Raw genomic sequence first — 16280 nt, forward strand, 5'->3', positions numbered from 1 at the left:
CCTAATTGCATAGTCGGGTGCCTAGAAAGGCAATAAAAAGTGGTGGCACATTGTACTTTGCGACGTTTTCGTACAGTGAGTACCGAAGAGTGCAGTGAGAGAAGAGTAGTTGCATCCAACAAAATTAAAAGTGGATCAATTAGGCCCATCCGGATTTTTGTGTTCGAATCCTACAAATTTTCACGAACGACTTTCAGATCTAGAAATAAAATCGTGTAATGTAAATCAAACCCGCAAAAATTATAATTTGCATAATTACTGGGGGTAGGGCGTGTTGTGAGTCCGCGGGGGTAGATACCACCACCTTGCCTATTTCAGCTGTATAGCAGTAATGCATTTCGCTTTGAAGGATGCTGCAGCCCTTGTACTATAAAGTTGAGACTTAAGACTTATGTCTCAAATTGGGTGGCCACATTTACCTTGTAATCATTGGACTCTGCTAACCACTTAACACCCGGTGGGCCATGGGTCGTCCATCCATCTAATCAATAAATATTTGTTTCTTCGTTTATTTTGTATGCAGTTTCCTGTGGTTTTTCTAAATGGGGAGTCTCAAGCCAGACTTTTGCGGACGTGCCATAACAACAATGGTACATAATATATGTAGATTTATACTTGTTATTGGCACTTCAGGGAAAGCTATCGAAATAAAACAATAATTTAAGGCGAAGATAGAAAATTAGTAAATGCCTTATTTTCAAAAAGCATTTCCTAACTGTTCTGAGGAATTTTCGAGATGATCCCCCCATCGTCTTTTTATCATCGCATTTCCTGCCAACGAAGCAGAGCTTATGCATACTATCTTAAAACACTGCATTCATCGACGGCGTGTTTCTAGAGATCTTAGCCAAGCCAAGCCAAGTACTATCCGGCTTTGGAGTCAGTTCCACTCTCGTCGGAAGCCCTCTCGTCGTGGCTACCAATAACCACATACCCGATCCTGCGGACCGAATGGTAAGCAGTCGACATCGCGTCATTTTGGATCCTCCCGATCCACTAACGATGCTTTTAGGTATCTCAAACACCGGTCACCGTTTACGTCGAACTCGTCGGGCTCGACGAGTAAATTACCCCATAGACACAACCCACTGAGTTCCTCGCCAGATCTTCTCAGTGGGTCGCGCTTCCGATCCAGTGGTAGATTCTGCGAAGCACAACTCTTGCTAGGGGTAGTGTTAGCAACATCCTCAGGTTATAGCCCCGCGAGCTCAACTACTCGTTTTGCGAATCTAGCATAACCCCGGGATTATCATTCTAGGGTCTGCTGTGACCCCAACCTGCACCTCAGAAAAAGAAACGAATAATTCGATCTCCTGAAGCACCACACATCTTTAAGTTGCTACATTGGCGCGAACGGATACACACACGCCGTCTGTACGCAGGAAGTTGCGTTCAAATACGTAGCCGAGTTACGCGGTATATATCATCCGAAGCAAGTATCGGTGTCTCCGCAAGAAAAGTGGAGCTGGTTACGCCGTCTCAAGGTAATATACAGCGTCAAAATTGCTTTGTAAGACCCTAATATTGCTGAAATCCACATTAAATGTGAAAGGGCGATCCGTCGTCAAAACCTTTTTTAATTTTCTAATTTTTATTTTTTGTCCATGCCTTTTTTGGCCATGCCATTTTTATCCATATTTTTAGGGTCGAGAAATCAATAGCAAGTGAAGAACCAATTATACTCTACAGTGAGGGCTATGAAGTAACGGCCAATCAGGCAATCAATTATTATATATATTCGTCCCGGCTTGTAGGGTTAGCGCATTTGTTTAAAAAAAAAAACTTTCAATTAGAGTAATTTAAAATTAAATTTTAACTGTACTTTTACTGTGTGATGGTAAAAGAGGTGGTGGTAGTGAAAAATCTAATTTTAAATTAATTGAGATTTTCATTTGAGTTACAGTCTCCCGCAGTAACAGTTTTGCCATGACGTCATCTGCCCATCGTGTCATACACATGAATAAAGCATTATGCAATTTTCGAATCGTGGTGTTATCAAATCTTACTAAAAGGTGCCATTTAAATTAGAAGTGAAAAAAAAAAACATAAAATTTAACAGTATGCAATATTTTAATTCATAAATAATTTACTAAGAACGTAGTAGTCTTTAATTTTAGTGACTAGTGAATCAATGATGAGCCAAGAGGACAGGTGCGTGGGCAGCATGAGCTACGTGGTGAGCGGGGGCGGTGTTGCTGACGACAGCGTTGAAGCCGTGATGGTCGTCAGCGGTGTACTCAACTTTGCGCACTGAACCGTCAGCTTCAAGCAGAGTGTACTCCCCGTGCACAGCGTCACCGTCGCGGGACTCGTGCTGGGACTTGTTGTCGCCGCTGTGTCCGTCAGCAACAGAGTAGGTGAAGTCGTATTTGGGGTGAGCCTGTCAAATTGAACGCAAATGTTAGAACATCAGTCTTCTAATAGTAAGCCTACCAGAAGAATCATTTATAAACCTACTTTATTTTAGCATTGTACTTACGTATTCCTCTTCATGATGAGCAGATAAAAGCACTTTGTGGGCGGGAGTGATCACTTTAGCGACAGGAGCGGCATAGTGGACGGGGCTAGCGTAGTGGACGGGAGCAGCGGCGGCGATGTAGTTGGTGGCGTGAGGCTGGTCGTGACGCAGGATGGTCTGGGAGGAGACGGCGCCAGCAGACGAGTAGTGAGCGGGGGCGGAGTGGTAGGCGACAGGAGCTGCGTGGTATGCTACAGGAGCGGCGTGGACGGCTACTGGAGCGGCGGCTACATATTTGGTGGCATGGAGCTGTGGCTGGTCGTGACGCACGATGCTCTGAGAGGAGACAGCTGCTGCCGAAGAATAGTGCGGCTCGGGCAGGAGACCTGCAGAACTCACTGCCAGCACAGCGGTCAAGGCTACGATCTAAAATAAATTACATAATTTTTTATGTTTGGATTCATCACATAACATTTTATCCGAATTCGTTTATTTAAATTAACCTATTGATTCACTCACTTTAGAGAACATGTTACTATGATAACGTACTGACACAACTGATACAGTAGGTTTGTACAGAACCACTTATATACTGCGCGGTAGTCTTTAGGCGATACAAGGCCGACAGGTCATGTATCAGAGTTCACATTTACTGGATATACTTTCTTTTGAGTTAAAATCAGCACCACAATACATACGACGATAAAAAGAAAGGTTTTTAATTCACTATTTTTATAATAAAACTTTTTTTAATTGATTCCATGTATGGTAACTATGCTTCGAAAAAGGATATTCGATTTCTTTTCAGTGACCTGTACATTCACTCGGTTTTTTCTCCAGTATTTCTGATGACCACCTACATTTCCTTATTGATTTGATGAATGAACGAGCTCATCACTAGCTTTTAACTTTACGGCTGTTATTGGAACCTCTAGGCATTACAGCTCATTATACGCTCTAATTATGCTCATAATTATTTCGTTACCTATAATGTAACGAAATAATTTTTCGATTTTCATTATCGTTATTATATGACATTATTCTTTCAGTGTGGAAATTCTTCACGAATATGTGTTAAACGTATTAAATGTTTAATTAGGAAAAATTGTACATGTCTACAGGATTTCAACACTTTTTTTTTATTCCTTAGTGGATGGACGATCTCAGAGCACACTGGTGTTAAGTGGTTACTGGAACCCATAGACATCTACAACGTAAATGCCGCCACCCATCTTGAGTATGAGTTCTAAAGTCTCAGTATAGTTACAACGGCTGTCACACCCTTCAAACCGAAATGCATTACTGCATCACGGCAGAAATAGGCAGGGTGGTGGTACCTACCCGTGCTGACTCACAAGAGGTCCTACCATCAGTAACAAGCAGTTGCTTGTATTGCTTTATACTAATGCACCGGGCGTCTTATCCTTTAGGAGGACTTCAAAAACATAAACATATATTTTAAATAAATTATATTTTAAATAAATAATTGACAACTTTAATGCGATCTTGGAATCACTGAGAAGATCTGGCAAAAAACTCAGGGGGTTGATACACAGGCAGATGATGCTTTTTTAGTCAGTAGCTCGGCTGTGCCGTCGGTGTTGATGACGTCCACGAGCGGCGGTAAGCACTCACCACGAAATGGACCTAATTGCATAATCGGGTGCCTAAAAAGACAATAAAAAGTGGTGGCACATTGTACTTTGCGACGTTTTCGTACAGTGAGTACCGAAGAGTGCAGTGAGAGAAGAGTAGTTGCATCCAACAAAATTAAAAGTGGATCAATTAGGCCCATCCGGATTTTTGTGTTCGAATCCTACAAGCAGGTACCAAATTTTTTAATGAAATGCGTTCTTAACAAATTTTCACGAACGACTTTCAGATCTAGGAAGAAAATCGTGTCACGTAAATCAAACCCGCAAAAATTATAATTTGCATAATTACTGGGGGTAGGGCGTGTCCGCGGGGGTAGATCCCACCACCTTGCCTACTTCAGCTGTATAGCAGTAATGCATTTCGCTTTGAAGGATGCTGCAGCCCTTGTACTATAAAGTTGAGACTTAAGACTTATACCTCAAATTGGGTGGCCACATTTACCTTGTAATCATTGGACTCTGCTAACCACTTAACACCCGGTGGGCCATGGGTCGTCCATCCATCTAATCAATAAATATTTATTTCTTCGTTTATTTTGTATGCAGTTTCCTGTGGTTTTTCTAAATGGGGAGTCTCAAGCCAGACTTTTGCTGACGTGCCACAACAACAATGGTACATAGTATATGTAGATTTATACTTGTTATTGGCACTTCAGGGAAAGCTATCGAAATAAAACAATAATTTAAGGCGAAGATAGAAAATTAGTAAATGCCTTATTTCCCGATCCACTAACGATGCTTTTAGGTATCTCAAACACCGGTCACCGTTTTCGTCGAACTCGTCGGGCTCGACGAGTAAATTAACCCATAGATACAACCACGGGACACAACCCACTGAGTTCCTCGCCAAATCTTCTCAGTGGATCGCGCTTCCGATGCGGTGGTAGATTCTGCGAAGCACAACTCTTGCTAGGGGTAGTGTTAGCAACATCCTCAGGTTATAGCCCCGCGAGCTCACCTACTCGTTTTGCGAATCTACCATAACCTCTCGGGTATTATCATTCTAGGGTCTACTGTGACCCCAACAGGCACATCAGAAAAAGAAACGAATAATTCGATCTCCTGAAGCACCACACATCTTTAAGTTGCTACATCGGCGCGAACGGATACACACACGCCGTCTGTACGCAGGAAGTTGCGTTCAAATACGTAGCCGAGTTACGCGGTATATATCATCCGAAGCAAGTATCGGTGTCTCCGCAAGAAAAGTGGAGCTGGTTACGCCGTCTCAAGGTAATATACAGCGTCAAAATTGCTTTGTAAGACCCTAATATTGCTGAAATCCACATTAAATGTGAAAGGGCGATCCGTCGTCAAAACCTTTTTTAATTTTCTAATTTTTATTTTTTGTCCATGCCTTTTTTGTCCATGCCATTTTTATCCATATTTTTAGGGTCGAGAAATCAATAGCAAGTGAAGAACCAATTATACTCTACAGTGAGGGCTATGAAGTAACGGCCAATCAGGCAATCAATTATTATATATATTCGCCCCGGCTTGTAGGGTTAGCGCATTTGTTTAAAAAAAAAAAACTTTCAATTAGAGTAATTTAAAATTAAATTTTAACTGTACTTTTACTGTGTGGTGGTAAAAGAGGTGGTGGTAGTGAAAAATGAAAATCTCAATTAATTTAAAATCTAATTTTAAATTAATTGAGATTTTCATTTGAGTTACAGTCTCCCGCAGTAACAGTTTTGCCATGACGTCATCTGCCCATCGTGTCATACACATGAATAAAGCATTATGCAATTTTCGAATCAATTATTTTAAATGATAAGTGGTGTTATCAAATCTTACTAAAAGGTGCCATTTAAATTAGAAGTGAAAAAAAACATAAAATTTAACAGTATGCAATATTTTAATTCATAAATAATTTACTAAGAACGTAGTAGCCTTTAATTTTAGTGACTAGTGAATCAATGATGAGCCAAGAGGACAGGTGCGTGGGCAGCATGGGCTACGTGGTGAGCGGGGGCGGTGTTGCTGACGACAGCGTTGAAGCCGTGGTGGTCATCAGCGGTGTACTCAACCTTGCGCACTGAACCGTCAGCTTCAACCAGAGTGTACTCGCCGTGCACAGCGTCGCCGTCGCGGGACTCGTGCTGGGACTTGTTGTCGCCGCTGTGTCCGTCAGCAACAGAGTAGGCGAAGTCGTATTTGGGATGAGCCTGTCAAATTGAACGCAAATGTTAGAACATCAGTCTTCTAATAGTAAAGTGGTTGAAATCGATCACTAATGTTTTAAATTTTAGCATTGTACTTACGTATTCCTCTTCATGGTGAGCAGATACAAGCACTTTGTGGGCGGGAGCAATCACTTTAGCAACAGGAGCGGCGTAGTGGACGGGGCCAGCGGCGGCGTAGTGGACGGGAGCAGCGGCGGCGATGTAGTTGGTGGCGTGAGGCTGGTCGTGACGCAGGATGGTCTGGGAGGACACGGCGCCAGCAGACGAGTAGTGAGCGGGGGCGGAGTGGTAGGCGACAGGGGCTGCGTGGTATGCCACAGGAGCAGCGTGGACGGCTACTGGAGCGGCGGCTACATATTTGGTGGCATGGAGCTGTGGCTGGTCGTGACGGACGATGCTCTGAGAGGAGACAGCTGCTGCCGAAGAGTAGTGCGGCTCGGGCAGGAGGCCTGCAGCACTCACTGCCAGCACAGCGCTCAAGGCTACGATCTAAAATAATGTTTTTTAAATTAAAACATTTATTAATACTAACAATTTTTAAGGCTTACTGAGTTTTTCAGGTCGCAGAATCTATAAGTACATAGTTTTAAAGTAAGACATTTCAGTCTTCCTTTCGTATAAGAATTGAAGAGCATTTGAAACGCTTAATTGACGAATAATTAAGAAACAAACATATCTACTACTTCTTACATATTTTTTTTACTTAATAAATTCTTAACTCACTTTAGAGAACATGTTGTTCGGGTAAGTGGAGATATAACTGATGCATTGCAATGCTTCAAAACTGCTTATATACTCAGCTGTCGGGCTTTTGGCCAGACAAGGTCGACGGGTCACGATCAGCCTTAATATTAACCTGAGACTTTCTTTGCTCATAAACAAAACCATTGCTAATTTCTATGTAGTTGCCATATATGTTAGCCATTGTTAAATAATAAGTTTCACGTTTCATCACAATTAGTTTGTTTAAATGTGTTTTTAATTATCTTTATTAAGTAAATACCATTAAAAAGACATTGCTCTTTACAAAGACAAATATCTGGATTTGTTCGAAAAAGGCAGTCAAAGAAAACTTCCAGAAGCATACATTTCAAGATAATTAACATAATATTGATATGAAGACTCAATTATGCTCTCTGCTGCATTTGCATAATTTATGACCAAAAGCTGTGAAAACGGTACGGTCTTTGACCTCATAAAATTATATAATGAAGATGATTCACTAACTCAAGTGCGAAGACGATCTCGTAACGGTATCGTACGTTGGTCGAGATCAGGTTTAGAACAGGTTTTGAGAAGATGTAAACATTAGTAGCAATCAAGTTCATCTACGGATGTCTTTCATATTCTTATATCTACTTCAAAGCTGTCGTGCTACATTCTATTAATTCATTGGCAGTAACATTGGTTTTATTCGTTTTTAATTTATAGTTAACCACTTAATATTCTTAATCTTGTTTTTTACCTATCTATGCTGATAGCCTTGAGAGGCTATTTCAGCTTCTCCTTGACGTGTAGGTGAGCTCATGGGACTCAAACCGGAGTGCTGTTAACACTGGCCCTAGCAAGAGCAATGCTTCGCAGAATCTACCACCTGATCGGAAACGCGACCCACTGAGAAGAGTTTCTTCATTATACTCACAGAACAACCAAAAAAGTTTTTCGACTCCTACGTGTGTTAACACACGTTGGATTAAGACGTGGTTAACACGTGGGATTAGAATTTGAAAGAAAAGATTTACTGAAGACAATAAATGATACCTACATTATTCCTTTTAATAATAAAACGCCGTATTTTGTCTTTGTTGCTAGTTCTATTAAAACACAAAAGGATTAAGTGCATTTCGGAAACGTTTTTATGAATGGGTGTTTTTCACTAAACTTCGTAAATAGAGAACTACAGCGATTTCGATGAATTTTTTGTTTAGTGATTCTCTGAATGTCTTACATTTTTAATTAGATCCTAGAAGTTACTCTCGAAAACTTGTTTTCGGGGTAGAAAATCTTGTTTCGGTCCTACTGGTATTAAAATAATTCATTTTTAGGCTTTTCTTAACAGAGACGGAATATGATTATGTAGAATAGTCCTTTATAACTATAGTATATGTTCAATAATTTTAAGATACATTATGAAAGAATCTAAATTATTAAAGGTTCGATTCGTCAAGGATAAAAAAAACGTGAAAACCTTTATTTTTCGATAGATTATTTTGTAAGAATTATACTGTGGTCATTAATATGCCTATCAAATCAGCATAAAAGAACAAAACGTGTTCGTAAAACAATAAACCGATAATAGAACGTCCACACCAAGTTCTAAAATTTCGTTCACATTTGGGGTCACGGACACCGAGTCAAGCTCCGAACTGGTTCTGCAAAGCTCTGCTGATCAGCTGATTCCCCGTAGGCATAATGTATTATTGTTGTGCTTACAGTATATGGTTTAAGTTACGAGAATTCTTCTTCTTCTCCATGCTCGGTATACCACTTACACAACCACCACGGACACAAGCCACCAGGCCTCCAGAATGGGAGACCTTCTCACAATACACGCCGTATCAGGAATAACTGCTTTCTGTACAGGACCCTAGTCAAGCTGGATAACGATAGTTTCTTAAGGTGTTGGTCGAGATTTATCGCTGTCAAATCATGCACCGATACAACTATAAATCAATATTGTAGGCAGCGGCTTGGCTCTGCCCCTGGCATTGCTGAGGTCCATGGACAACGGTAACCACTCATCAGGTGGGCCGTATGCTTGTCTGCATACAAGAGCATTAAAAAAATTAATTAAAAATGATAATTTATTTTTTGTACGTTTTTATAAGGTTTTATAAAATGGTCGTCGCGTTTTCTTGTGCATTAAGACACCACAATTGTACTGGAGGTCAATCCCACACAACCAATGTGTCAAAACATTTTGCCTACATGATTCTACATAGTTAGTACAAGTAAAATTACTTTTTAACAATATTATTAACATACAGATACAGTTTAGTATAGCCCTATAAATGCTTATTTATGTTTTAGTATTTTCGATAAAAAGATTTTAACTTTTAAATATTTTTTAGAACACCAGAGAATCTGTACCAGATACCACAAGCTACTACCATTAATTTCCCATGATATATAATTGTAAAACCCACAACTTTACCAATAAATTATGTCCCTAGCTGTGATCATTATATGTATTAGAGTAGTCCACGTGAGTCCACACAGTGACCGACACAGATCCGTAGTAATGCCTTGCCTAATTCTGAATAATGATTACTGATCATGCACCCTGGTCTGTAGGATAGAATAATATATATATAGATTTTTATGATTAGTATTGCTGCTTTCCTGGAGGCCTTTCTAAATTCACCAGGACAGGTGGGCAAGCAAAGGCTTAGCCCGGAGGGGTGGAATTTGATAACAGTTGCCCGAGCGCCCCCAAGAAGACCAACTCAAAAGCAGCTCCTTCGCGAATGAATCTACTACCAGATCGGAACCGCGACCCGCTGAGAAGATCCGGCGAGAAACTCAGCGGGCTGATCAATGGGTTCGGTTTCACTTCGAACTCTTTACCGAGTTCGATGAGTGGAGTTAATACTTATTCTAATCCAGTTGTAGTGGCATCTATCAAATAATAAAACAAATACGGTGAAAATCTTAATCTTGCGACTAGAAAATACCGCTAATCAAATTGCGCTTTCAGACGTTCACTCTTCATACTGCTGGAAGATCGGCGGGATTTCTTCTATTTTATTACCACTGAAATTCACCCTAGAAACCGTTCATATTCTATATTGAAAGCAACTAAAATAAATAGTGGCTTGTGGAGATTATTAAGCGGTAGACAGCGGCTTGGCTCTGCCCCGGGCATTACTGAAGTCCATGGGCGACAGTAACCACTCAACATCAGGTGGGCCGAATGTTCGTGTACAAGGTCTACAAGGGTACAAGGGTAATAAAAAAAATGATTCTTGATTATTAAAACTCAACATTAAAGTAGAAGATATAAATCTTGAATAGTTTTAGAGGCACACACATGCTTCACGAAACACCTCAGGTATGAGAATGCACTCGTACATTGGGAATAAAAAAAAAGTGCTAAATATATCAAACTGATTTGCCGAAATATAGGACTCTTACATAAACATTTGTTATAATCAAGTGAGAGCAACTACAAATAAGTGATAAAAATGACCGTTTTTTGCTTTAATCGACTAAAACTATGCACCGATGACGTGTTCTTCGAGAAACAATCGATTGAAATGAGGTAATGCATAACACTTAAATGAAAACATCTGTACAGCATTTCTAACAATGCGCTCTCATTCGGTGTAGTGAATACGACTGACACGCTTTATTAAAAAAAAGGTGAAAGGTTTGAGCCCATCGGCTTTATTCAGGACACACGCACCGACAAATTACATTCTCAACGCTTTAAATAAACTAATCATAAATATTGCATAATAAGTGATTTCTCTCTGTGATTAGTCGACGTATATAAGTGTAGCAATTTGCATCCGGTTTCAAACACTTCCGATGGCGAGTGCTGACAGCGTCTTCGGCAACATGATGCTTAGAGTAAGTTTTACGCAGTGATTTGTGTTTTACCAATAAGTTAATTTATTTTATTATCGTGTAGAATGCCCACTAAGTTTCTCGCCGGATCTTCTCAGTGGGCCGGTGGTAGATTCTTCGAAGCACTGCTCTTGCTAGGGCCAGTGTTAGCAACACTACCGGTTTGAGCTCCGTGAGCTCACTTACACATTAGGGTGAAGCTGAAATAGTCTCTCAAGGCTATCAGCATAGGAATGAAAAAAAATTAAGTGTAAAATGCCCAAATTTATATATGAAATATTTATCTTACATTATTTGCTTCCAGATAATTATTGCAGCAGCTGTCTTAGCCCTCAGCTTGGCTGAAATTCAGAATCAGTCACAAGAGTCTTCGAAACAAGCGATTTCATCGCAAAGTTTCACCCGAGAAGATGTCCCTATATCTTATAAATTTACAGCTATCCATGCAGATCCTGCTGTAAGACCAATCGCTGAGACCACCCAAGGACATCACAGACAATATGCACCAATTCAGTATGCACCGTTACATCCAGGACTGCAAAACTTTCTTCCAAATCAACACATTGCGTTGACAGGAACTAACGCCCAAACGAACGTTGAATGGAATGGAAATGACGGTAGCAGAAAAATTAATAATTCTCCAGAAACAAATATAAATAAACAGCATTTGGAACCAAAAAATCTTCATGCAACAGCAAACAATGTTCAATTTGAGAAACATGAAAATTTTGTTCCGGGACATAATGTCGAAGTATTGCAATCCGTGGACAGTAATCCTGTTCATAATACTGTGTACAGAAGTTCCAGTGATGATATTGAAAAATCGCCAAAATTAAATAAGGTAAAATTTTACCATACCACTGTACTGTGAGCACACCGCAACATATCTGTTTTAATTTTTCAAAACAATTTCATTCGCTCAATTATTGTCTAAAAACATCCCTTTTAGTGATATGATTTTAAAAACGATACTGTTTGTGCAAATGTTGACTTTTGAATTATAACCTAAGTAGGTTTTCCTTTGGTGTGCAATAAATAATAGTTTGCTAATAGGAATCTGGTGATGAATTTTTAAAGTTTCGAAATATTATTTGTGTAAATTGAACGGCCTAATTTTTTTTTTATTTACATGTAAACTAAGTTAGAAAATCAGATGAAAAGACATGTAATACAATTTTTAACAATTTTTCAGATCAATTATTTAAGGCAGTACATTGTTCACCAACATCCTGGAATTGAAATACAAACGGTAACTCAACCTACAAAAGGCTATGAATTGGATATTAGCACTCCCAGCCAAAATTCTGCGTTATACACACTGCTCGGTAAACACTATTCCAGACCGAATATTTATAGGTAAGTTAAAATTCAGTCAACCTTTTAGAAATCCATTTTATTATTGACTATTAATTCAGTGACGAAAGTAATTGCTCCATGTCTATCAAAATTTCCCTTTATGGGGGAATGATTTTTTTTATTGCCTTTGTAGACAGACGAGCATAAGGCCCACTTGAAGTGCAATAAAAATAAAAAAAACTTGATATTAAGTGGTTACCGTCGCTCATGGATGTCAGCAATGTCAGGGCAGAGCCAAGCCTCTACCTACCGTTGAGCATACTCCGCAAGCCTTTATTTATTTAATAAATAGATAAATGCTTGCGGATTATTTAATTAATAAATAAATACAGCCTCGTTGTAGAAGGAAACAACAGTCTGCCTTTTTGTTTTACAAGAAACAACCATAATCACAAGCTGTTACTAGTTTGGGCTTCAGATTAGATAGAGCCTTCAGCAATTTCTCGGCCAAAAAATCTATATTTCGAAATTAAACTTGCAAAAATGAGGTTAAAATGCTAAAAATCTTACCATGTTCACTTTCACTTTTTTTTTTTCATTAAAATATGGGTTTTGTTTGACGCTAATTAGATTTGTATGCTTAAATTTCAGACTGAACGAATCTCCACAGCAACACATACCGGTGCCACATCCAAAAAATCACAAACTACACTTGAACGTCGCTCGTATTTACGGATTCTCCCAGCCCATTGCCAAAGCGTTGCAAACAAATTTAATATACCCGAGTCATACATATGCTATACCTTCAAATAGTCAACTTAGGGACATGAACAAAAAAACGCTACTTTTCCCTGTAATCAATCAAAGCCAACGCTACCTTGTCAGAACTGCATAATCTTGCTTAACTTAATTATAAATGTACCCTCTGTAAATAGTTCAATATTTTATAGAAATCACTTAGACATTAGAATTACAATTTATTTATTGGTTTTAAACGTCCATGTAATTTGAAAAACAAACCCTTGATTACTTTTTAATTTAAAATCCCTTTTGAATTATAATTGCAATAGGACGTTGAATATTAAAACTAGTATTAGGCAATTACAGCTATTTCTAAACTATGAACGAAAGTGACCCAATATGCGGACCAGTTCTGTCAACTACAAATAATATTATGACCTAAGGCAAGGTCACCTAGTCAAGTTACTGACCAATTTTAAATCTCTAAGCCGATTAGTATATAAAGGCTGAACGAGATGTCTAATTATCATTCAATCATTGGATATTGAAGACACATAAACAAAATAATGATTTCCAAAGTAAGTGACTCTTGAAATTTTAAGTTTAATAGTAATTGCAACGGATTCTGCAGATTGAAATTGTTATTGTTTTTCAGATCGTTGTACTGTGTGCCTTTGTGGCAGTCTCGCAGGCCGGTCTCTTGGCTGCGCCCGTGCACTACTCTCCCGCTGAGGCTGTTTCCTCCCAAAGCATCGTACGTCATGATCAGGCTCACGGCACTAAGCTTGTAGCTCCCGTTGCCAAGCTCGCCATTGCCGCACCTGTTGCATACCACGCTGCTCCAGCTCCAATCGCCTACCACGCTGCCCCCGCTCCCATTGCCTACCATGCCCCCATCGCCAAAGTGCTAGCTCACCGTGAAGACCAAGAAATCGTAAGTTCTCAGTCTTACATCTAAATAACTTTGGGTAAATAATGATCTATGAAAAACAATTGACATTATTTTTTAATTCAGGCTTATCCAAAATACGAGTACAACTACTCAGTAGCTGACGGTCACTCCGGCGACAACAAGTCCCAACAAGAAGTCCGCGATGGCGATGTTGTAAAGGGTTCATACTCCTTCCACGAAGCTGACGGCTCTATCAGAACTGTTGAGTACACCGCTGACGACCACAACGGTTTCAACGCGGTCGTCCACAACACTGCCCCTACCGCTGCCCCCACACACATCAAGGCTTTGCCTGCACTCCAATACTACCATCACTAAATTATTTAGAAATTTAGGACTGTTATAACTCTAATGACTGTTGATTATTTAATTTATTATAAAGAGGCAAATAAAGAATTTCCTAGTGAATATTATTTTGTTTGAAAACCCCATTAAAACCCACCAGGTGCTTGAAGTTGCTCAGTAGACCGACAGTCCGGATGCTATTGCTCGGAAATGGTATATACCTATATTTAAAGCTATCTTAAAAACTTCGTTAGTGACAATGAGGCGTTAATAAAATATCGTACTATTATAGCTACCACTACACATTCCATGCATTAATTTTATAATATCAAAATATAGTGGCACATATAACAGTCTTAAATAAGCCAAGGATTCTACTTTCGAAAATGGATTGTAGTTTGTGAAGACTATAAATAAGTCTTCGGAAAAAAATACTGTTATTACATCTTGTCGTATTGAGATAAAATATATTATACTACGAGTAGTTCAAATCTTATGTTAAGCTTCTAAACATAAAAATATAACAAATGGACAAAAAACGCCCAAACGATCATCAATTTAGGTTCTTGATCGAAAAAAGAGAATACAATTAGTCTCATATCATTAGCCTCATTATGTTAAATGATTTTTATTTATTTTAATTATTCACAAAAACCTCAAGTTCTTAATTACTTTACGAGTCAATATATATGGAAAAAATAATTATGGCAGATTCATCAAAAAAATCGAAAAAAATATCTTTACACACTTCATTTAACTTAAACTTTTTTAACGGATCAAATATCTTAATCGGTAAAATTTCCATTTTGTAATTTTCAGTAATGTAAAATAATACCGGGAATTTGGTCAAAGTTTTCAATCTGTTGCTATTATGTTCACATTATGAAAATTTAAATCTATTAGTGTGACGGCTTGCACTGGAGCAACGCAAACAACATATTATTATAACGAAAGGAAAATGCTCCACCGGGGGCATGATAAGCATAAAATTTATAAACTAATTCGGCTTTAAAAAGATCCAACTACTCAACTTGTCCGCCCCAACATGTTCTTACAAGTTTAGCACATGCCTACAAAACCCAAGAATGACTGTGCTTCACATAGTCGCTTCACTGATTCAATGAACTGCATTGCTGAAGAACTCTTGGTGCGAGGAGGTGGTCACGACCCTCAGTATTGAGGAAACCGAAGCACGAAAGAAGAAGCTGAAGAAAGTAGACATGTGCTCATCACCGTTCCCTTGATTTAAATATTGGATGGAAGTTTTTAAAGCACAAAAACAGTTGGTTAAGGCTATAAGGAAATAATTGTCTATTTTTGGAGTTTACTCCTTTAGAATCGATTTACATATATAGGCCCGGGGTATGAAAATTATGGGGACCAAAATCGTACTAGCATGTCACACGAAATGCGTTATGCGCCTGATTGGCTCCTGATTGCGTGATGCGTGCGCGCGCCAATCAAAATCGTACTAGCATGTCACACGAAATGCGTTATGCGCCTGATTGGCTCCTGATTGCGTGATGCGTGCGCGCGCCAATCAGGAGCCAACGCGCGGCCGCGTTATTGCAGGTGACGCCGGGCTGCTGCGCCGGCAGTCCGCCACAAAGCCTCGTACTGATCGCGCGTTTCTCTCATTATTGTATTTTCATATATTTGTTAGTCGTTTGTTTTGTGTCTCGTTAATTTGTTAATAATCTGTAGTGTATCGTGTTGTCGTAATATAGAACTATTTCTCGTATTGTTTCGTTTAATTTTTTATATCCAGTAAACTCCAGTCGTGCGTCGGAGCGGACACACACACTTTTTTTTTTTATTGCTTAGGTGGGTGAACGAGCTCACGGCCCACCTAAAGTTAAGTGGTTACCGGAGCCCATAGACATGTACAACGTAAATGCTGCCACCTACCAAAACAGCGGCTGCCCCACCCTTCAAACCGAAACGTATTACTGCTTCACGGCAAAAATAGGCAGGGTGGTGGTTCGAACTCACAAGACTTCAAACTACCAGCAATTACGCAAATTATAATTTTACGGGTTTGATTTTTATTACACGATGCTATTCCTTCACCGTGAAAGTAAAAGGTGAACATTTGTTAAGTAAGTATTTCATTACAAAAATTGGTACTTGCCTGCGGG

The 16280-nt window shown here is 39.3% G+C and overlaps 2 protein-coding genes across 5 annotated transcripts; one reads left to right on the top strand and one right to left on the bottom strand.

Annotated features, from left to right (window-relative positions):
• Positions 1 to 2064: 2064 nt before the first annotated feature.
• Positions 2065 to 7077, bottom strand: CPR102 (cuticular protein RR-2 motif 102). 2 transcript variants are annotated; one of them, XM_062674813.1, is made up of 6 exons: positions 7023 to 7077; positions 6378 to 6788; positions 6034 to 6281; positions 2978 to 2993; positions 2480 to 2884; positions 2065 to 2380 (listed from the first exon to the last, which is right to left on the bottom strand). In XM_062674813.1, exons 1-6 carry the CDS (start codon positions 7032 to 7034, stop codon positions 2129 to 2131), a joined length of 1344 nt encoding a protein of 447 aa, XP_062530797.1. In that variant the 5' UTR covers positions 7035 to 7077; the 3' UTR covers positions 2065 to 2128. The 2 variants fall into 2 exon arrangements, with proteins under 2 accessions (XP_062530797.1, NP_001166664.1); NM_001173193.1 differs by lacking the exons at positions 2978 to 2993; positions 6034 to 6281; positions 6378 to 6788 and having other exon boundaries at positions 2129 to 2380; positions 7023 to 7034.
• Positions 7078 to 10595: 3518 nt separating this feature from the next.
• On the top strand, positions 10596 to 14265 carry CPR100 (cuticular protein RR-2 motif 100). Of its 3 annotated transcripts, XM_062674815.1 has the most exons (6): positions 10597 to 10871; positions 11173 to 11709; positions 12061 to 12224; positions 12816 to 13483; positions 13561 to 13839; positions 13921 to 14265. In XM_062674815.1, exons 4-6 carry the CDS (start codon positions 13472 to 13474, stop codon positions 14173 to 14175), a joined length of 546 nt encoding a protein of 181 aa, XP_062530799.1. In that variant the 5' UTR covers positions 10597 to 10871; positions 11173 to 11709; positions 12061 to 12224; positions 12816 to 13471; the 3' UTR covers positions 14176 to 14265.
• Positions 14266 to 16280: the final 2015 nt, after the last annotated feature.

This window comes from Bombyx mori, chromosome 22 (assembly GCF_030269925.1).
Source record: "Bombyx mori chromosome 22, ASM3026992v2".
Classification (NCBI taxonomy): Eukaryota; Metazoa; Arthropoda; class Insecta; order Lepidoptera; family Bombycidae; genus Bombyx; species Bombyx mori.

Coding starts and splice junctions, on each gene's coding strand:
- CPR102 (XM_062674813.1), bottom strand. Junction 6,282..6,377: donor CTCACCATGAAGAGGAATAC/GTAAGTACAATG, acceptor TCAATTTGACAG/GCTCATCCCAAATACGACTT. Junction 2,381..2,479: donor CTCATCATGAAGAGGAATAC/GTAAGTACAATG, acceptor TCAATTTGACAG/GCTCACCCCAAATACGACTT.
- CPR100 (XM_062674814.1), top strand. CDS start 10,830: ATGGCGAGTGCTGACAGCGTCTTCGGCAACATGATGCTTAGA. Junction 10,872..11,172: donor TCGGCAACATGATGCTTAGA/GTAAGTTTTACG, acceptor ATTTGCTTCCAG/ATAATTATTGCAGCAGCTGT. Junction 12,225..12,815: donor TCCAGACCGAATATTTATAG/GTAAGTTAAAAT, acceptor CTTAAATTTCAG/ACTGAACGAATCTCCACAGC.